Below are 22,424 nucleotides of genomic sequence, written 5' to 3' on the forward strand. Positions count from 1 at the left end.
TGCTGTTTGTCCTCCCTCCACGTTTCATGCCCAGGTCTGCCTTGTCTGTCTGCAGTGCCCCGAACAGCAACGCAACCGCAGCAGCTCTTCCATTCCTGGGTTAATTACACCAGCACACACTCACTCATGTAAACATGGGCTTAGGTGAATAATGGATTTGCTCCAAATTGTAAAGCAGCAGCTATTGTGAGCACTCCTGGCTCTATGGAAACCCTGTATTTCAGGTGTTCCCGTGCACAAATAATGGCCAAGACCACATTAATAGAGCAAGCAGCAGGAACAAGCAAGGTGGGAGGAGGAGGTGCCTGGCCAGAGACCACAGAAACACATATGTGCTTCAGTGCTCTGAAAAGGCCTTGGTGCGAAGACATTCCAGTGCAGCTCCTGTAGCAAAGCCCATCAGCATCACTCCAAAGCACACACGAGAGCAGCACTTGTTTCTCACGTGATGCACATGGGTTAAATGAAGGGACCAGACTTGGCTGCTTGCAGGGAAGAGATGCATCAGATTTAAAAGATAGGAAACAAACTAAAACAGGGATAGGCAGAAGGCGCTCTGCAGAAACGGGTATGGAAACGCTTCCACACATAACCTACTCAGGACACCATGGAGCTCCCTCTGGTTCTCACAGCTGTCACGATTCCAGGCTGCCACGATGTTCCTACCGTGGCATCACGGAGGACAGGGAACTGCCACTGGGACAGTTCCTGAAGCTTTGGGCTAAAACACGCCCCATATATAACTAGAATGCAGCCCTGGCAGGCACCACCATGTCCAGGCATCACCGTACCCTGGAATCGGCATCTCATCCTATCACTGAAATAAGTGACAGTTAAGAGTAACAATGGGAAAATCCTTTGGGATCCCACAGAATTGAGATTCCCAAAACCCATTACGGAAGCACAGGCAGCACCATTTGGAGCTTACAGCCTCCTGTTCTACACAGAAGGACAGTACACACAAGCTTTTCGGTTGGTTTTTTACACGCTCACCATGTCTGCTGTGCAAAGCATGAACATTTATACCCAGGCCTGAAGATGCACAAACACAAGGTCCCACACAGCAGCACAGTGGCCATCTAGAGACTTTGCTCTAGATCCACAGAAGCAGGCAAAGACAGCCAGGAGGGTAGTGTTTCCACAGGTTTATAAATTTGATAAATACAAGTATAACACCCTGCCCACCACAATGGGGCAGAGGAGAAGAGAAGGGAGTCCCAAAGGCTGCTGAGGGAGTGCCGACTTGTACTTGACAGCTGCAGAGTACACGACAGCCGGAGATTTACGCTGATGTGTCAAACAGCTTCTCGATCATCTCCCCCACCTGGTCGACCTGGTATTTGATGTACTTCTCAGGGTTCTTGGTGAAGGGCACGTTGCCGTATCTGCAAAGGAAGACAACATCCAGGTGACAAATGACTGGAATGCAAAGAGAACCACTGGCTCCTCCTCTGCCACAAATCGGCTCCACTCCAGCACGTCCCACTTGAATCTGACAAGGGATCTTGTGGGGAGCAAGTGACCTGGTTACAGCTGGTCTCCTGAGGTTTGCAGGAACAGCCCAGGGTGGCTCAGAGTTTTGTGCTAGCTAGAACATCTGCACTCACCCTGACCAAGGAATCAGGGTGACAGCAGACATTCACAACTTCACATTCACATTCAGCTTGGGGATGTTTTAGTGTACCAGGCTGAGAAGCTAAGGCAGGACAGCAGAAAAATGCCTCAGCTTGGGCTACTCTAGGGCCCAAAGGCCTCAGTAAATCCAAATAAAAGAGGACAACACTGGAAGAAGTCATCACCTGTTCAAGAAGGCACCATAGGTCTCTTTCACAATGTTTTTCTGTGCCCGGCGGATTTTATCCCGTTGCTCCACGTCTGGGATTGCCCAGGCCTTCTGGATCTTGCACAGCTCCTCCAGGCCGTCATTAAAACCCTGTCCAAGGTAAAACTCAGTGAGTGTCCTGTCCGCAATCTCACATCTCTTTAATGAATCTGATGTTCTCTCTCTCCACTGCTGATCACCAACAGTGGAGGTCTCCTCCTTAGGCAGATCCTTGGTCTGCCTGTCCCAATGAACTAGGGGATGTTTTTATGTCATTTAACACCTCCTTACCTTAAAGCGCTCCTTTATCATCTGCCTCTCCTTATCCTTGAGCTACAAAAATGAAGAAAAGGGTTTGATTTTATGTCCAGAAACAAATTTCCAACAGTGTTTGCCCACAACTCCCCATCCAACCTAAATAATATCCTACCTACTTGGCTTAAATCGCCTCTCTTAAAGCAGGGAGAGAAAGCTGCAGCGAGCAGTACACTCCACATTCAGCAATTGACTTTCATCTGAAGTAGATTTAACAAGGGCAATTTTCAGTCAGAACAGACATAAAAATAGACTTTTTTATGCTTCTAGCCCTTTCTAAGGAAAGGTCTCTGCAAACCCAAAATAGAAGCATCTGCCCAGGTGAAAAATGTAAGAATGGAGGCAGAGATGAAAAGACTTGTATGAACCCGGGGAAGGGGAGATTAGAAGGCAGTGTTGCTCTCCATCTTGTCTCAGCCACAGTATTCACTCTGTAGAGCAATATTGGCATGAGATATAAATAAGGTTTCTGGGAATTTTTGAATATGACAAAGGACAAGATGTTTCCAGCAATCTCTATCATCTCAAAATCATCCTTGTCCACCCTCTCACCTTCACTCCTGGTTGAAAGACAGGCAGGTTTCTCTCTGAGATGTACTCTGTCACCTTCAACCAACTGCATTTGAAACGAGATAGGAAAGAGGCAAAGAGAGTTAGGTCTCATCAGAACATCTATGTCTTCATCCATGACCCAAGGGCCACCCCAGACAATACACACCCCAAAACTTTCCACAGTGACCCCTTCCCAAGTTAGATTAACTGCCTGGAAACCAAAATACTTGGCTTTGGTTTTAGACAAGGTTGTGGTTTAGGCTAATCTCTCCCACTGCTCCAGCAGCATCAGCTCCCAAGGAGCTCTCGAACTGACGTAACTAAGGGAAGAGCAGAGGACATCGCCTGACCTGCGCTGGTAGGTCTGGATCTGCTGTTCGATGAGCTCCCGGTAAGACCTCTCAGCTGTCTTCTGTGTCACAGCTACCAACTGGATCAGCTCAGACCTGAAAGAAGAGAAAACCTGCAGAAGCACGTGAGCCAGCTGCTCTCAGGGCTGCTAGCAGGATGGCAACATTTCAAGCTCCTAACAAGAAGATATTTTCTGCTGTTTACAATAAACAGGACCTTGAAATGCTCAAATTGGGAGACAAAAGCTATTCCAAGTTACTTTTTGGAAATGCCATCAGTCCTCCCAAGATGAAAGGATTCTCTGCAACCTAATGCCATCTCTGATGCTTTTATCTTCCACTCTCATGCAATGTGATGTTTATAACAGTGCAAAGGTTTCAAATGGGCAGTTTCAAGAATGGAAGGTAGAGCAGAGATGAGACAGGCCAGCAAGCAAATGCAATCAATACAGAGTCCTGCTCCAAAACCATGCTTAGAATCAGCCTGCACTTCAGGGATATCTACCTGGATACACACTTACTTTTCCAGAGATTTCAGAATGTAGTTGTAGTTGTTGTGCAGAAAAATAGCACTCAAAGCTGGGTCTTCATAAACCTTGGATTTACTAAGAAGGTTAAGCTGCAAGTTGCCCAGCACTTTGCCTAAAAAAGGGAAAAAGAGAGGACTAAAAGTTTTGCACTGAAACTTCTTGTTACTGACAATCCAAACCAAGTGCTCTGTACTGTTGCTGTGGGCCCACAGCAAAGCAAACAGCACAGCCCCAACGGCACGTACAGACGAGGGTACAATCATGTGCATTTAACAACCCTACAAGCCTTAGGTACATCTTTTCTCAGAAAGTCACCAAAACCCCCCTGTGAACTAACCTTTGTTGCAAGCAGCAATACTCTTGCCTTCTGTGTTCAGAATAAGTCCCAGGACCAGCATGGGTGATCAGACTCAGCCTGCCCACGAGACAGGCTCAGATTCCAGAGAATCTGATGGACCCAATTCCCACTGTACCTGTACAAGGAAGTTCTGTGAACTCATCTCACTATCTCACTATAAAACGCAAGATTTTTAGAGCCCCTTTGGCAGCTAGGAGCTTCTGTGGGGCTGGAGGTGCAAAGCACCGGGTCAGAATGGTTTGAGACAACTGATGACAACAGCTCTGCCGCACAGTGAAGTGCTGCACTGTGTTCTGTCCTGTGCAACTGCAACAGCCTGAAACTCTCACTTTGATACTTTATCCATCCCTCCCATCAGACTCCAGCTCAAACACAGAAAGGTCACATGGAATAAGAAACACAGCCTGTGCTCTTCACCCAAGAACGAGCCAAGTGAAGGACAGGCGACCAGGCAGCAATGGGTTGGTGTGAATACTCACAGATGTAGGTGCTCAGCAGCCGCCTGCTGAACTCCGAGCTGTAACTGCTAGCTGAAGAGCTGGTCTCTGAAAAGAAAAGAGCCTTAGGCCAGTTAACATGCCACAAGGAAGGGGGGTATGGGTGGTCAGCCTGCCTCTATTCAAACAAGCCTCATCCCTGTTGCTATGGAATTAGGGCAGAGCTCCCGTGGGCAGAGAAATTAGCTCCTGGCTTCAGCGCCGATTGTCAGCGGCTTATCCAGGGTGAGTGTGGAAGAGCTGTGCACCCCTCAGCCCTTGTATCTGCATCAAGTGCTGAGCACCCCCACAGAAATCTCTCCTTTTCTTCCTAGTGCTCAGAGGACATCCTCTTGATCAGGAATAGTCATTAAACACATCTTCCCTGTCCTTTCCCCCACCACCCAAAAAGGGTTTGTAAGCACTAGAAATTTGTGATCAGAGAACAAATAAGCCAGAGCTGTTAACAGCAGGCACACAACAGGAATTGAAACAAGCAGAAGGGCTCTGGGAAGTTTCAGCCATCCCCATGGTTGCTGCAAGGGCCTGCTTTGCTCTGTACAAGGGACTGCACCAGCTTGGGAGCCTGCCCGTGCAAGCAACGACTCCGGGCTGGCACATGTTCCTCTGTCTATGCCTAAGAGGCGGCCTTCTGCCCTCAAGGGCTTGTGGGCATGGGTCCCACAGGACATGTGGGTGGCTATCTTCTCCTCCCCCCACCAGAGAGTTTGGCAGACGGTCCTAGCTCGGGTGGTCCGAGTTCAGAAGCACCCCATGGGAAAGGCCTCAAGGCTCCTGTTGCTGGGAGTTGGACAATGAGGAGCGGAGCGCACACGGGATGAAGCATGACACCAGCTGGGCCAATTTGCTGTCCGTGCCAAAGAGATTCAGTGCCACGGCTTTAGCCTGTTCCAGCTCATGTGGCATCCCTCATTGTCTGCTGGTGACAAGCCCTCCCTATTCTCTCCAACCCACTGGCAAGAGCTACTTGCCCTCCCCTTTTTTCCTTTTCAATTATGTGTTAATTTATTTACCACTCCTGGAGGATAAAGAATCAACATACATCACCAGAGTCCAAGGCAATATGACCAGGTACGTGTGGGTAAGTCTGCTTACCTCTGTGATCTAAAGGAATATTGTATGTGTCCCCAAGAACTACAAAGATTAGGCAGAGCAGAGAGGAAAAGGGCAGGGAGGAAAGAGAAAAAGAAACGCAAAGTGCAAAAAGACAGGTTAGAGATCACCATCCCTTTGAGAACAAAGCAGATATTAACACAGAGCAGCCACCGCTACACAGGAGAGCAGGCAGGAGTCCCGTCAAGGCCACAAATGGAGCTGGAGATCACAGAGGAGAGGCAGAGTCTAACCAGAGTCCCAGCTTGACCACAGCTAGATGCTGAGAAGAATATTATTGCTGCTGCTGTCATATTCTGACCAGAAGATGTGGCAGAGAAGGGCAGCACAGCCTACATTAAAGCTGACTCAGCTGGACCAGCCACCCTCACTCCAGTACAGTCACAGGGGACCAGCCCAGTGCCAAATCTAAAGCTCAACGATGAAGGCATCCTCCTCTCCCGATACCACAAAGCACATGAGCAATAAACACCATCTCAAGGGTACCCGGTAGGAGCAAGTGTGGGAAGGCAAATGTGGAAACTCTCTGCATCCCCTGGAGTTCTCCAGATAACCAACTATGTGGTCGTGGCAGATCAGAGGACACAACCACACAACCACAGGGTGAAGGACAGGAGGAGAACAAGCTCACAGCGCATGTGGAGGTTTGATCTTTTCAGGGGAGACACCCAGACAATTTGGGGAAGGAACTGCATGCCCAAGCAAACCCCATGCACATATGTACCTTGCGATGCCAGCATGGCACCCGCCGTCTCCTGAAAATCCAACAATTGCTGCAGGAAAAGGATGGCCTGGAAGCAAGGGAGGGAGGTTATGAGTAACCAACATTGTTTCTCCTATCTCTGCTGTTAAGGATCATGAAGGACCACTTGTTCCTCCACACTTAAGAGCCTTCAAGAAACAAACCACTACACTCCTTTGAGTTGCTGGGTTTTACCCACACAGTCACATCATGGCTTAGCAAGGGTAAATAGCTAATCTCTCCATGGAAGCCAGTTAATTGTCCTCCCAAAACTAAGACAGCTTAACTTAAATTTCCCTACTGCTCTTTTTAAAACCATTTCAGAAGTAGTTTTTCACAAAGGATGGTTCAACTCTTCATCACATACATTACTGGTGAGTTCGTGAACTGTCCCATCTTTTGGCATATTATATTCCTTGTCTGGATCATTCTAAGAAGGGAAGAGAGAGACATAAGGTAAGCATGTAAAGAAATTAAAGTCATCTACAAGACAACTGCTGCTGCAAGTGAGCTGTAGGCTTGTCTATCATCCTCTCTCAACATCCTCAGACTCGATGCTCGCAGTGCCATCTCCTGGCACTCAGAACGGTAGCTCAGAACCACAGGGGCTTGTTCAGCATGTGAGCATCAAATGTTCAGCTCACCTACCAGGCAGTGCCTTCACAGTTTAACTTGAGTCCTCCAAAATTTTTGAAGCCAGCAATTTTTCTTTCTTTTTAAATAGGATTAAATTCTGAGATTGACTTGATATCTGCAGAGGCCTGGAAACTCATGGCAATTTATTTGTAGTGTGCCTATTAAACGTCTTAGGCAGAGGCCTCCTGTATTTGAAATCAGCACCAGGCATTTGGTATTTGCAGCTGACCATCCAAAGTGATGCAGCAAGCACAGGCCTGCTTTAGAGTCAGAAACTATATGGCCTCATGGAAAGCAGAAAGCTAAATTAGGGGTGCTGCTCAGCAAACCCCTCTGCCAAGCCTAATGCTCTTGCAAAGAGAGAACATTGAGGAGAATCCTACCTTAATGTTGTCTGCAAACTCTTCCAGTGCCTTCGCACCGGTGGTCTCCATGGAAGTGATCAGCCCCGGCAGTTTGTTCTTAGTGCCTGCTGCAGTTCCCTGGAATAGTCCCATATCAGAGATTAGAGAAGGAAAAAACAAACAGCATCTGAACTTCCATTCAGCATCTACCCTTCCTGACTCTCTAGCCCAGCATCTCAGTTCTCCATGTGCCAGGAGAATATTTACGGCACCATCAACAATGTGTGAAATTCTGCATTCCTCAGCCAGTTAGGATGGGAAGATGTTGAGACCCTAAGGGTGACCAGAACATTTCCTCTAATGCAGTACCTGATACAGGAGGTTGGTGCATCAGTCACCAGCTGGAAGCAGACAGAAAGGCCATATTTGATACCTGGAGAACCTTGTGGCATGGTCTAAGCAGGCTGTCCTCAGAGCAGCCCATCTTCCAGAATTCAGCGAGCAGAGTCTAAACTAAGCTCAACAGAGATGAAACACCTTGTATACAGCAGATTAATGTAGACAGTCCATCACCAGGTCATGTCTTGAACTGAAAAGAACTGCTTGAGATGCCGAGTTGCTGGTTCACCACCACAGAAAGGAACAAGCTGCATTTGTGTCACTTCCAGTCCATGCTGGGGGGCAGAAGCTACATATCTTTCTTCAAAGCCACTGTGATCTCTTTCAAAAAGTGCTCCAGACAATCCAAGCCACAGGACCCTCTCCAGTCCCATCACTCTTACCTGCAAGACCTGGTCAAATTCTGGCTTCATCTGCTTGAGATGTTTAAGGATGGGGAAGATAGTGAGCACAGCCGAATAGTCGTGTCGGATGATGGCTTTTCGGGCAGCTGAGACAATGCTGTCCCCGTCCATGATCAAGTTATCTAATGACTCCTGCAACAAAACCAGAGAGTCAGAAGGAAGCAGCACGGCTTTTGCCCAAGCAGCACAAGGGACTCAATGCAGGACACCCATTAATTATGCTAATTTAGGTGATGGGTCATTTGTGGTACCCCGTGAGTGACTGAGCAAATGTTCTCCAGGGCCTGTGCAGGCTCCTGTTCCCTGCAGAGGTCCTGGAGGAAAGTCCTAGCACTGGTGGTGTGCTTGGGCATCCACAGCAGGTGGTGGAATCCACATCCTCACAATGAAGAGGAAGGGAAAAAGACTTTGTGTGTGCCTTTTACAAAACAAGCCAAGCAGAGAGGCTCAACTGACCTGGATGAGAGAATCAAAGGTCTTCTTCTGGTGGTGCTCTGGGACGATTTCTGTCAGGAGCTGGTATTCGCTCTGGGCCAGTTTGACAAAGGCACTAACACAGTGAATGTACGCATCGATCTCGATGTCAAAGACGTCATCCTTCCCTGTAAGGGCAAGATGGCTTTAAGAGAGAACAAAATTCACACTGAGCTTTCAGCAGCTCTGCTTACTCCAAGGCCTTGACTTACACAAGGAGCACAAGGTTCTTCTGGAAAAGGTGATTCTGGCTTTACACCCATCCTTGTGTGAGAACAAGAGTCATCTTTTCACCAAACCTGTCCCCTGCGTTTGTGCACGGGTAGCTCTGCGTACCCTGCAGGAGGGAACATCAACTGCAGCTCAGGAAATGGGCTCTTTCAGCTCTTTCCAGCCTCCTGACAGAAGGCAAGTTTGGAGCTCTTCTGGGATACAGGCTAAATTTAATCAAGGGCTTGAACACAGAGTACTAAACTCAGGAAGGTCTGAGGTGAATTATTCAACATATCTGCTTGTATTTTTAGAATTCCTTATCTCCATCTGCCATGCAGATGAAGAATGGCCAGTTTTGCATCAACCTTTCTGGGAAATCAAGGCTGTCCTGGCAGGCAGTGTCTTCCCACAGGCAGAAACAGAAGATAAAAAACAGGTAGATGAACATTTAAATCCTGTGAAGCAGGAATATCAACACAGCTAGGTGAGCTATCTGCCACACAACGCTGCATCTAAATGCAAATATTGAAGTTGTAGCGTATGAATATCTCAAAGATCCAGCAAAGAACCTACGTGGTAGGCATGACAAGTGCTGGTGTGATACAAGGGCCCACAGCAACTCATGCCAACCATGAGCTGAATGCGTCAGCAGGACAGACAAAGAGATTCACACCATCCTGCATTACTCAGATCCCTGTAGTAACTACTACAAGACAGCAAGATTACACACAGACCTGCTCTAAGCTACAGGCTGCTGCTGCTTCCCTCCTCCCAGCAACAGCTGCAACTTTGGAAGGAGAAAGAACCAGTTCTTCCCTACACTGACAGGTCCCCCCTCAGGTTGATCTTTTAAAGGTTATGGTCAGCAGGGGACAGACAAACATGACATGGTTTTACAGGCTGCCTACGGGGACAGTGACCCACTGTATCGCAAGCTGCACGTGACCCCTTCCCTGTTTGCTTCGCTTCAGCATCGAACAAGCCAGTAGCTTCCTATAGGGAAGTGTCCCTCAGCAAAGTGGCCACCAGTCATTGCTTGGACCAAGTTGGGGTTCCCTGTTTGAGGGCTTGGGGTGCGTGTGATTAGTAGGAGTGAATTCTACTGAAAAGAGCCAGAGCTTCATAGCCAGAGAAGGCCAATGCTCCAGGACTGCCCATGCAGATGAACAGCCGCTGGCTACAAAACTACTGTGACACATGCTGAAAAGAAGGGATGTTAGCCAGCTTGTTATGAAGTGACAACATGGTACTTACCCGCAGCCGGCCCATGCTTGTCGCTCAGGGTATCGGAAAGGTGTTTAACTCGTAAGTCATGCTCATGACCTAGTGAGATGTCAGCCGGCACAAACAGAAGGCGCAATTTATCCAGGGCGGTTACAGCATGGATGCTCACACTGGCTGGAAGCTGCTTCGAGCTTGGCTTATTTGATCTGATGGACACTTTTTTCCCTAGACAGTCCCAGGAATGCTACCTGACCAAATCCCTTTGTTGGGCTATGTAGCAGTAGCAACCCTTTGAAACCTGATGAGAAGTGCAAGTTAAGTCATTTGTTGGGCCACAGGAGTCCCTTGAACCTCCTGACATAAGTTCTGAATGGGATAGCAGGCACCAGAAGTCCAATTTGTACACACGGCCATTACGAATCCAAACTCAAAGTTCATCTCCTGTTCAGGACTGAGATTTTTTTTTTCCCCCCCCAAATGAGTGATTTAGTCACCATCTGGGATTTAGTAGACTACAATGCAGGTGCTCAAGAGATCTACTTTGGAAGCCTACATAGCAGGAGACAGAAAGGTCTTACAGATGCTTTGAAGCAAGTGACCTGTTCTCCCTTATCTGGTACAACTCTATGAGCAGAGGAGAGCAGATTATGGAAGAAGACCATTTAGGTAGGTCTCCACGGAGAAAATGTTCTGGCACAATGCACTGAGCTAGCTGTGGTCTGACACTTCAGCATCAGGTTTGGAAAGGTCACTAGGAAACAGATTATCTCAAAGTCCAGGCAAAAAGAAAAGAGAACAGGAACATCACAAGCAGATGTCATCAGAGCAGAGCTTCCATTAGCCAGGTGGCTATGGTGGGTCAGCTGCTTGAAAGTAATATTGCCCTCCACCTGTACTCATGTTTATGGAGACTTTGAAATTCAGACACGAAATTCAGAGAAGTAATTTGGCTCTCCAGCATCTCCTTGGCTCCCCAAGGATAGCTGTACCTATCCATTGCTGTCCACCAAACACTAGGCTAATGGAAGTCCCACCTGGAAAAGCAAGGCTGATACACAGAGAAACTCGAGGGTGAAGTAGCTAGAGCTGTGATTACCTTCCATAGGAATGAGGTTAGAGGCCCCCTTTTTCCCATCTAGACCATGCTGAGAGTACTGTTTCAGAAGGTTCTGAGCCTTACGGATCGTGCCTGTCACCAGAGCCAGAGAGAAGAGACAAGACCTAGAAAATGAGTGAAAGAAAACAAACCCAGAACACCAGCCCTCCACCAGCAAGCCACCTGGGCCCAGCAAGAGGATGCTGGGCACTCATGAGCATGCTCAGTGCAGGAAAATGAACCCCAAACTCATGTCCAAGTGTGTGGATACAAGGGCATTTCCAGGCTGTTCCCTGCTTTAGTGGGGGGAGGGTAGGAATTCCAGCCAAGGTTACAGAATCAGAGAGTGCTCAAATCAGCTTAGTGAGGTGGGATGGCCGGGTGAGAGAACACGATCAGAGGAGGGAAGCAACAAAGCACCCTCCCCTGTAAGAGTTTTATTTAAACTGGTACTCCACATCCAAGCATACCAGGTTTGTTGTGTCCCTCAGCTGCGGGAGCAGGGCTTTGCAGTACAGACAACTTCTGCTCGGCAGCACATGCCCTGCTCCCCAGAGCCACAATCGCAACCACTCGGTTAGACCTGCAGAAAGAGGTGCCCTTCCCAGGGGTATTTTCTGAGCATGCTCAACATAGACCCATCAGAAGCCCCACAGCCAAGCCAAGGAATGATCTCTGGCATTACAGGAAGCAATAAAAGGGTGACCACCTCTGGGCTCGAGAGAGCAATCGCAGCAGCAATTCCCATCACAGGAATCATAGAATAGATGCTGCCCACCCATGCCTAACTCGTATTAAGTCACCCTAATCCCCAAGACATTTCTCTTCTAAGGAACTGCAAATCAATTAAAACCATGGAAAAAAAAAACAACACTGGGTTAAAAGATTTATACTTAACACACACAAAAAACAGACAGAAGGGAACAAAAGCCAATGCTGGATATACAGCTAGAAAGCACAAAACAAAGCATTAATGTGACAACTGGAGACTAAGCACTGTTTCCACATTAAAAGGTTAGTCGTCATGCAACAAGCTACAATTATCACAATCACATGGACACCCTCTCACAGCAGAATTTTGCAGTTGCCTGCGCAACAGGGAACAAAGTTTTGGGAAGGTAGAAAGAGTTTCTACAGGAGACCCAGATGAAACCAGTAAATGAAGGGGGATCCGAGAAATAAAAATGCTGCTGCCAAAATTAAGAATTGTTCTTCTGCTTTAAAGTAATAAATACTTCAAGCACATAGAAAATCTCTACTTCTACCAGTGACTGTGAGCCACAGCACAGCCAGGAAATGAGTGTGGGCTGCCCCAATGCTGAGGACTGTGACCCTGATGGGAAATCCACACACTGCTGTGGAACAGCAGCCTGGGGTGCAGGACGGCTTCATCCCGTAAAGCGATATACGGCAGGGGGAAGGAGACCTGGCCCCAGGCAGGGCATCTCTCATGGGGAAAAACAAGGAAAGCAAAGTTCCCACTGAATTACCAAGCTGCCTTAACCTGGTGCACTCACTAATTAACAGAACATGGTTCCTACCGTGTCATGTTTCACTGGCAGCATTTTTCTTCTACCAGTTCAGAGTGTTCTTAACCACTTAGTAAAGAAAAAAACATATCATTTCCATAAAACATTCTCCTAGCAGGAAAAACTCCCCTCTAGACCCACACCAAGGAGGTGGGAAGACTAAACACCCTTGCTGCGCTGATGCATTCAATCGTAGCTTTTGCCACATGATCATATGAGAGGGCTCTGCCACTTCTTCCAGGCTTCCCGATGCTCTTCACACTCCACACTTCCACTTTATTCTTGGCTACTTTCAGAAATCTTAAGAGTTTGAGCACAACAGTGAGTTCCTCTGAGCAAGCAGGATATAGCAAGTTCTGGAGATGCACTGAGCTATTTCTTCCTGCTCTTACCACGGCCAAGCTGCTGCAGAGCAGCTCAGCCCAGGAACTGTTCTTCTACCAGTTCTTTCATCTTTCCTACTTGCTTTCAAGCATCCAGGGAAAGGAAAAAAAAAAAAAAAAGAATATTAAAGAAAAAAAAAGAGGGTAAATGGGTGTGAAAAACAAGCAGACAGTCAAACTGCTGCTGCTGTCAATAGGATCTCACTTCACAGGTATGTGGTGTGTGTCTCCACAGCCCACCCTGACAGTTGCTTCTCAGATGAGAGCAAAAACCACCTCTGCTGCGTTTTATTTGCGTAAGCACAATTACCTGTGTTTACGCTGACACACACGGAGCGTTCACAGGCATCACTCCAGTGCTGCTGTATCCCCCCTACTTAGCATTGCAATTAGGCTTTAATGGATTCCAGTGGAAGCCAAATGCTTTTGTTCCATGATTGTTTTCCCCTGTTAGGCAGCTCACAAACCAAATGGGATGGCATTTCAGCTACTAATGAAATCATCACATTCAAGCCAGGCAGTGATCGATATGGGAAGCGGGAAGCAGGAACAGGCTCATTATTCTACCACACAAAGACTCCACAGCCTGCCTTCAGGTAGCACCTCGGGCCTAGGTAAACTGGAAAAGGGCTTGATAAGAACCTCCAAACTCCCCCCAAAGTCAAAAATCACCTGAAACTTTTTCTCCTGTGGCCCAATTATTAAATTAACTAGCTTTTGGGCATGTATGAGGCACAGTTTTCCAATTCTACATTGTGCTCCTGTTTCTCTATTTCATTAGAGAGTTTTCTAACCACGCAGAATGGCAATGCATTCTCTTTTCTGAAGCACCAGCTGCTGGAGTCCATACAAAACTGGCTAAAACTCCCTGGCTTTCGCCTGTAGGCAGCCAGGGTGAGTGCCCCACCGGCATCTTCTGGCCCTGTCCTGCCTGGCAATGCAGAGCTTCTGAGCCACCTGCTGCTCTCAAGCCAATGGAAGTGCGCTAGGTCTACAGGCATCACAAAGAAGTGATTACCTTAATATTTTATATGCATTTGTTTGCAGCAGGCTGATTTGGGAACCTGAATACACTTGCCTTCTGAGCCAGACTGACATTTCAAACAGAAAACTACTAGGAAAAAAAAAGCCCACAGAGCACTTCATCAGTGCAACTTGACTTAGCAAGTTTCAGTTAAGAGAAGACGACTCTGCTTTAGAAGCATCTCCAGCAGCCAGACTTTCAACTGCATGTTGTAACAACATGAGATGGTACAGAGTACACCAACAAATGAAACAAACAATGAAGAGATGAAGACCCTCTGAAACAATACGTAGACATGTATTAATAGTATGTTCTCCAAAATCCAACATAGCACTGGGAGAGAAGGGGGGGTCTCTGCCTTGTTACTCTGTCCCTAATGCCTCACCTTCCCTTTACCTGTAGCCTCTCTTGCTCTTTACTTTGTGGGTAAACAGTTCATAGCACATCAGATTTAGTTGGTTATTTATCCCTCGCAACAGGTTAAAGTGTGCACTGGGGTGTGCGCTGGGATATTCTTCCTTAAGGACTAAGGAAATCAACTCACTTGTTGGAACAATAAGAAAACCCCAGGTCTGAAACACCTTTGGTGGGACTTGACTTTACTTACCAAAGCAATAGCACAGAAGAAGGAAAAAAAAAAAAAAAAAAACTTTGTCCATAATTGAACAAAGGCTAAAATCAGGGGAATCAAACACTCAGATGAATATTGCTACTGTGTCAGAAGGTGTTAGACCTCCACTTCATGAGCTGTCCTTGAAAGCTGATAGAACTGCAGAAAAAACAGTGAATCTCTGCTCAAAGACTATTTTTCCCATATTTAATTTCACTTTAGTACAATTTAGTAGCTAAAGAAATGGCCAGTGTATGAGTTTTAACCATCCCCATTCTTCAAGAGCTACAGTCTGGTTCTCTGTACTTGTTCACAGAAGACTGGAGACAAAATAGCCCCTTTTTTTCTTGAGACTAACAATATCTCAATAGATGATTTGAAATGCTCTTTCCTTCAGACACTGTCAGCTCTAAGTTCATTCAGACTGTGCTCTGTGCTTCTACCTGGCCCATCTCACAAACTCCAGTTGGACTGGACAAAGAGAGGCAAAAATCTTCTGGCAGATCTACAGCAGAGACATTCATTGTGACAAGTAATTTGGGATGCTCAAATGCATCCATTTTGTAGGATTCCCATTTGTAAGGAACAAATGCTTGAGGGCTCCTTTCTCTACTCTCTATGTGAGCATCCAAGATCTGAGACACAGTAAAAAAATCCTAGAGATTTTTTTTAAATCTACCTTCGTCCCTGAGTAGTTACTTACACCACAGAGAAGATGTTTCCATTTGCCAGGCTGCTCAGAAACATTTGCCAACCATGCTGACTTCACAGCAACCAAAACCCACAGATCTTTTCAGTATCAGGTGATAACTGGGAACTGTAGACTAGATTTGAAGCATCCACAACCTGAGTTGCTCATGGCTCAGCTACAGATCCCCACCTGGCATCTTTCCAGTAGAGAAAAATTAAAAAAAAAAAAATTTACCTATTGTAATCATGCTCTTGGGCAGGAGCCACTGTTCAGGAGCTGAACACAAGTGACTGCCATCATGCTTAGGAGCAATTTTAAACACTGTTTTTCTGCCATCTGCAGCATAGCTAGTTCTCCTTTGCAGGAGGATATTGTCCTCTACATGTCTCCCAACACTGGGGACAAATTATTATGCAAGTAACTATCTGCCAAACTCCAGAGGAAAGCCAAGTGTGAGGTGAGACACCTCCTTGTCAGGGGAAAACCCACTGAAATGCAGAGAGTGACAGCACTCACCAACTGCAACATGTCTATCAGCTCTCAGGAACAGCCCCAGGGCACAGATTGATTTTAAAAGACCAGAGAGGTGATCTCTGGATGTCACAGCCTTCTCCAGGCAGTTCTCCCTCTCCAAATATCCCAGGCACACCCTCTGCTTCAGCAAGAAGAGGCCCAGCAAAGCCGCTCCACACACAGAAGAGAGAGAGCGAGCACCAGGGCCAGCACACGTACACATAGACGCACGTTACCTGGGATGAGGACTGCATTCACATCAGGGTTATAAAAATAAACACAACAGAATTAAAATGGGTATTTATTTTCCTCCCTTTGCCCATCCCATCCATTCCCTGTCCCTACCCACATTTCCTACTACTTTCCTGAACCCAGTGAGAATATTTGGACAACACACAAAAAAAATACTGGGGTAGGAGAGTATTTGCCATGCAAATACACAGAAATACAATATTTTCTGACTTCCATCATTATTACAGAGGAGACATCAGCGTGCTGTGACACACAGAGGTACATCGCTGTGCTCTCCTGGCTGTGCTCCCACTAGATGGCATATTTCAGAGACGGTAACTCCAGTTCTGCGCTCCAGTACACTGGAGTGACCAGCCTCACCAGCTACAGAAAGTGCAGCAAAACTCCATTATGAGGAGAGGTGGAATAACCCACCAGCCACATTCATGACTCTTCCAGCGATAGATCAAGGCAACAGCTTTAACAGTCCTTCCAAAATTCAGAAAATTTCAGATGTCATTTCTGAAGGCACCTACCTAGTCCCCATCTCAGCCCCCAATGAGTTCCTTATTTCCTAGCACAAGAATTTATTAATAGCTAATGATTAAAGTGATGTGTTTTATCAGATCTGACTTTTCGATCTTGCTGTGGCACAGGCTATATTCCATATTCGAAGGCTGAGCACAAGTGTTCTCAGATCATATCCTTTTACAGCCCTCTCAGATCTCTTTTTACTTCCCTCCTTTGTTAAGGCAAGAGCCTTTTCTCTCCCTGGACACAAGACCCCTCTCCTCCCTTCACAGAACCCAGAGAATAGACCTGATGACTTGACAAAGGGAGACAGAAAATGTCTGTACTCTCATTGCTGAACTCAGGGCAGAGAAGAGGTGCTCACCTCTGAAATCACACCCCTGCTCCTGTCCTAAAAGCACATTTTAGACCCAGAGGCTACCTCCGCAGTGAGAAGGCCTGCAGATACGCATTCAATACCCAGACAAGAGGATGGACAAGACAGAGATCTCCCTTTCAGGGACTCACCTGGTCTCTTGATCGGCTTTTTGGTGGGGGTGTCCTTCCTTTTGTTCTGAATGGCAGGGGAATAGGGCACCCCCGAGGAGGAGCTGCTCTTACGGAAATGGTCTTTCAGCCCTTTGATGGAGCGGTCGAGCTGGACCGAGCGGATTTGGAAGTAAACAGTCATGAAATCTAAGCAAAGTAGAAGCAAGACTGTAAGCAAAATGGGAACACTAAATGGTTAAATAAACCTTTCCTGAAACACTCTGTGCCCCTAAGGGGACTTAGTAGTGTAGACGTAGGACTCAAAGTAAGTGGTTTTCTCTCCCAGAGCCTCTCCTGTTTCTCCAAAAACTTTTTCTTCCTTCCCCTGCAGTATTCATCCCATCCCTCCCATTAAGGGGATTAAGTCTGTGCACCACTACTGAGAGCACATCAGTTGTAGAACTGATGGGAGACATTTAACAATTCAAGTGCCAAGTTTCTTCATGAGATACTTTACACACTTGTCTGGATTCAGGGCACTCAGGAACTAAATGAGGTATCCATCATTTGAAAGCAAATAAAACTGGCTAAACAAAATATGCTACATAAGCTTGAGCTGCCTTTGATCGTAGCAAAATTCTTAAGGAGCTTTCAAAGATGTTCATCGTGCTTGGTAAGCACAGTAATCCCCACTCAGAAGCCAGTCATTGAGGTGGGTGATGATTCCAGGAGCTGTATGTGAAAATACAGGTTTCCTGTAACAAGTCCGCAAAGTCATTCACTCCCAAAGGAAAAGTTAAGGGTTATACAGAGTTAATAAAAGTTACATAGAGTATAAAGCTACAGGCAGATTTTGATGCTGCAGAGAAGTAGACACACATACTGTCTGAAGAAAGTCTTCTGTGTTGCTTTCCCCGCACCCTTGGTCACATTTAATGAAAAAAGTTGTGTTCATAAATAGTGCCCAAAAAGGAATAAGCGACCTGTGGCTTGCACATTTACAATACCTGAGCACTAGATAGTCGCAGCTCCATCAGAAGGCGTTAGAGATGCAAGTTAAATGGATTTCTGCTATAGGACAGACTATGCATTAAGTTAATTTGGGCTTTATTTACATGGCTTTTGCTCTCAACACATCCACCAGCAGATCATTTTATTCAATTGAAAAACTACACTTGAGTCTTACTACAAATGCTGTAAAAAAAAAAAAAAAGCAAAAAAAAAAAAAAAGCAGGATCTCAAGGTGATTGAAAGGAGACTGAACTACTCACCTGAAAGGAGCCACTGAGGCAGTCCCTAGTTTTGCTAGCACTGGTAGCTACCAACAGCAGCACTACTCATGGTTTATTAGTCACAGTAGCACCTGAGCAGGGGCTTCACAGAGGAAGGAGTGTGATCTACAAGCCAGGCTGTGTAGTGCTACACAACCCCCAACCCCCTGCTTTTGCTCTCAACCACACACAAGCAGCAGTTGGAGAGCGCTCACCTAATATAAAAACGTCAAGGGAACAACACGCAGCACTACAAACCTTGATTCCTGCCATTTTCCACCAGCCAGCCAGAAATACGGATAACGTCATGCAGGACACTCTCTGGGAGATGCTCCAGAGACATCTCCTCCTGCGTTTCCATTTCATCGTCCCCGCTGATCAGGTCCAGGATGAGGATGGGTGGGACCGGCTTGGTGTGTCGTGTCATCAAGCTGCGAAACTCAGATTCCAGAGACTCCTTGCCCCTCTCAAAGAGGGATTTCTGGCACAAAACAGCAGAAGGACAGAAGGAGCACAGGGCTTCTGTAATCAGCCACAAGTATTTCTGCATAAGAACATACTTTCTGAAGTGTTTCTAACCACTGTCAAGTGGTTTGTGCTTCAAGCTCCAACAACGCCTGTAACTAAGAGACTTTCAAAGTGAATTAAATTAAAAAAAAAAAACGTTTGGGAGTTGCTCAGTTTTCAAGTGGGATTTAAACAGATCTCCCACTTTGCTCAAGCAGTTGAAGGGTTGACAAGAGCTAATCAGGAGGAGGTTAAATCAGCTCCACCACATGTGCAAGATACACTTTCAGGAATGCAATGCATAAAGAGAGCAAAACGCCACGAGCAGAAATGCTGCTGAGTGCAGACCTAAACAGAAGCCAAAACAACTGTTTCTTCAGCTGTGCCCACACAACTTTTTAACCAGGTAGCAAGTCCGTCAGCCTCACACAACCAGAGGAGAAGCAGGAGGGCTGCGTCTGTCCCTGTCTCACCCACGCCAGGTTCCAGACCCAAGACCTACCACACGGTTTAACTCCGGGCTGTCTGGACTATTGTCCTGGAAGTATTCCACTGCCTTCTGGATTTTGTCCATGCAATTCAAGTATTCTTCCAGCCTCCCAGTGGGGCTGAAAATAAAACCAAAAATAAAAAGTAGTGCCCCCAGAAGAAAGAAGGTACCAAGAAAGCACCAGACCAAACTCAGGATAAAAATAGCAAATAAAATTTCAGTTCCCTTTTCTTCAACTGGGAGGGGATCATGGGACTCCCTTTTGCCTCCACTCAGTGCCACAGTAGAGCACCCAATCCACACAGCAGGTGCACAACTACCCGTGATTGAGCAGCACACAACTACCAGCCTTGCCTTCCTCTCCCAGTCAGCTCCTAATGGGAAGGCAGAGGAAGCTGCACATCCCACCACAGACAAGGGCCATCCCAACACCCTCCCACAGACTGAAAGCGGGTTCCAGAACAGTTCCGATTCGTCCTGAACGCAGCGACATCAAGAGGGCAGGAAAAACCTTTGGGAAAAGGGTGAAGGAAAGAAAAGAAGCCACCAGTGCTCATGAGACTCATATGGCAGCATGTCTGCAAAACCTGGAAGAGATGCCAGGGCAGAGTTTGAAAAGACTTTGCCCTCTGGGGGTTGCTGAAGGTCAAGTCAGGAGCTTTACTGTGGAGCGATGGTAGGGAAAGTGTGGGAAGTGTACAAGGAACATTATGATGAGCATGTGGAGTCAGCTCCCCTGCCTCTGTCCCAAAGACCAACAGGACGAAGCTCCCCAGCAAGATCCAGCTGCTCAACTCACCCTTCCTTTATAATCTTCTCTGTGTCCTTAGCCACATGGTAGTAACTGATGACGTGATCCAAGCAGGACAAGGTCTTCTCCACATTCTCCTGCAAGCGCTGCAGGTTCTCCGTCTGTTTGTGGACAGGGATGATGGAGTTCTCCAGTTTCATCAAACGACTTTCAAAGGAGGAGAGGATAGAAACCTACATGCCAAGAGAGAAACAGCTGAGGACATCCTTCCACATGGATCCATGCAGTAGGGGAGTAGTTAGAGCAGGGTAACTGGGGACCTTCAGGTCCCAGCTTCTCTTTTTGGACTCTGGTACTAATTTGCCACGGTTCCTTAGGCAGGCTGTTTAATCCCTCTATGTCCTAATTTCTATTAATAATCACAAAACAGACCACCTACCATACAGAGATAAGCCCAACTTGAATTTAAGGTTTGTAAAGTGAGAAAATAATGTTCCAAGCAGTACTAAGGAAGACCAAAATGTTATTTGACAGCAAAAAACCCAAATCCACAGGAACTGCCTGGAGGTGCCCTACATAAAAAGAGCAACAAAAGCATAAACCAGCAGCCACTTTACTCTATATCACTAAGACCCACACGAGATGCACAACATGAAAGCACAGGACCTGTATAGTGTGAACCTTCTTTTCCATCATAGAGTTTTAAAAAGGTACTGTCACATCGCTTCCGAAAGGTAGAAAATCTTAGTAAACTCATAAAGGGCACCTTAATGTCATCTTTTGTAGGCCAAAATGAAATCCTTTCAAGACTCACTCTCATGTTTTCCATGCTTCTCTGGAGCGTCTACGACATTCTTAAAGCACTGAGCCCCAAACTGGACACAGTACACCAGCTGAGGGCTTACAAGCAATTAGAACACAACGATTACTTTCTACATCTTAAACAGAACACTCCCAAAATAAAAATCCAAACCAGACCTGACTTCATGAAGCAACAACTTGACACTGTTGCACAAACTAGTCTGGGGTCTATTAATGCCTCTTCCCAAGAGAGAGGACAGGCTGTAAAGAGACTATGAGACAAGCCCAACAACTCACTTGAGTCCTCACCTCCCCACAAGAGAAGTTTAGTATTGAAACATTCATCAATTTTCTACTTTGCCCTATCACTGAAGTGTAAAACACAGATGCAGAGCAAGCGGTTCATTACTCTGCATTCCTCAGATGGGCACAATGACAGTCTTGAAAACAGATTCTCCTAAAAAAAAAAAAAGAAAAAAAAAGAGTAAACCCAGGCCCAACAGCAGGGCTGAACTTCAAGGACCACCTTACCATGTTCTTTGTAAGCTGGTCACTCTTCTCAAGGCTCTCTTTGATAAAGGACAAAGTGTCTTCTTCCTGCCAGTAGGATGAAAACATAGTCCGCAATTCTGAAGAGTAAGCATTTAAGTCACTAAACATTACGTGCAGGTTTTTACATGTTCCACTAAACACTGCAGCAAACCATGTTTGGTCTGATGCTGAGGCCACATTTTAATAAGCCACCTCTTAGCAGAAATCACAGCAATTGGCCCAAGGCGAGAAGTACATAATGCAATGACTGAGGTTTTTATGGATTACTCTGGTACCTCAAGCCCAGGAGCCTTAGCACACTCAAGTCACAGCACAGTATAATATTAACACTTTTACCATGGGGACACACTGGCTCAGAACACGTTTCCCTGCCATAGCACAAGTGTCACACAAGCACCATCCCACCAACAGCCGTGAACTCAAGTGGCCAACACAAAGCGACCACCAAGTCCTGGTTTTAAGTCACCAAAGCCTGGAGATGGAGGAGGAACAGCAGTCTGCTGCTCACGGGAGCCCCCAGAACCCACCAGGCCGCAGAGGGGGAAATAAAGAGCAGAGACACCCCTTGACGCTGAAAACCAGGGCCCTACGTTCTGAAAGGTACCCAGGGGTGCTGCCATACCCGGAGCGGGGTGACCGGGCCCTCAGAGCATCCCGGGCCGCTCCCGGGGCCGGTGGGGACGGCCGCTCCCGGCCCCGTCTCCCAGGCAACGAGCTGGGCCTGCGGGCCCCGGCCGTGCCCGCAGCGGGTTTCCAGCCCGGCCCCACCTGCTTGAGCTTGTCCTCGATCTCCCTTCTGCGGGCCGACACCTCTTCGGTGGGGATCATCCTGCCGCGGGGCGCCGGGGCCGCGCTCCGCCGCTCAGTCCCACTGCGAACGCCGCCACCCGCCCCGCGTCACCGCCGCGGCGCCATCTTGGGAGCGGCAGGACACATCGCGCATGCGCAGCCGGACCGGCAGCCATTCAGGGAGCGGCCTCCGCTTAAGTACGGGCCGGGCGGG

The 22,424-nt window shown here is 47.1% G+C and overlaps 1 protein-coding gene across 4 annotated transcripts; it reads right to left on the reverse strand.

Moving 5' to 3' along the window:
• Positions 1-1,139: 1,139 nt before the first annotated feature.
• EXOC7 (exocyst complex component 7) lies at positions 1,140-22,354 on the reverse strand. 4 transcript variants are annotated; one of them, XM_065647711.1, is made up of 21 exons: positions 22,190-22,354; positions 21,401-21,466; positions 20,117-20,301; positions 19,330-19,435; positions 18,579-18,801; positions 17,089-17,256; positions 16,056-16,067; positions 11,070-11,162; positions 10,004-10,072; positions 8,519-8,664; positions 8,042-8,194; positions 7,299-7,397; positions 6,647-6,709; positions 6,262-6,328; positions 4,407-4,472; positions 3,561-3,681; positions 3,040-3,135; positions 2,690-2,753; positions 2,114-2,155; positions 1,800-1,933; positions 1,140-1,385 (listed from the first exon to the last, which is right to left on the reverse strand). In XM_065647711.1, the coding sequence occupies exons 1-21, from the start codon at positions 22,247-22,249 to the stop codon at positions 1,283-1,285; spliced, it is 2,136 nt and encodes a 711-aa protein (XP_065503783.1). In that variant the 5' UTR covers positions 22,250-22,354; the 3' UTR covers positions 1,140-1,282. The 4 variants fall into 4 exon arrangements, with proteins under 4 accessions (XP_065503783.1, XP_065503784.1, XP_065503785.1 ...); XM_065647712.1 differs by lacking the exon at positions 16,056-16,067; XM_065647713.1 differs by lacking the exon at positions 10,004-10,072.
• Between the last annotated feature and the right edge of the window lie 70 nt (positions 22,355-22,424).

This window comes from Caloenas nicobarica, chromosome 18 (assembly GCF_036013445.1).
Source record: "Caloenas nicobarica isolate bCalNic1 chromosome 18, bCalNic1.hap1, whole genome shotgun sequence".
Classification (NCBI taxonomy): domain Eukaryota; kingdom Metazoa; phylum Chordata; class Aves; order Columbiformes; family Columbidae; genus Caloenas; species Caloenas nicobarica.

Coding starts and splice junctions, on each gene's coding strand:
- EXOC7 (XM_065647711.1), bottom strand. CDS start 22,249: ATGATCCCCACCGAAGAGGTGTCGGCCCGCAGAAGGGAGATCGAGGAC. Junction 19,436..20,116: donor GAGAAGATTATAAAGGAAGG/GTGAGTTGAGCA, acceptor TTTTATTTTCAG/CCCCACTGGGAGGCTGGAAG. Junction 2,754..3,039: donor ATCCAGACCTACCAGCGCAG/GTCAGGCGATGT, acceptor TTTCAAATGCAG/TTGGTTGAAGGTGACAGAGT.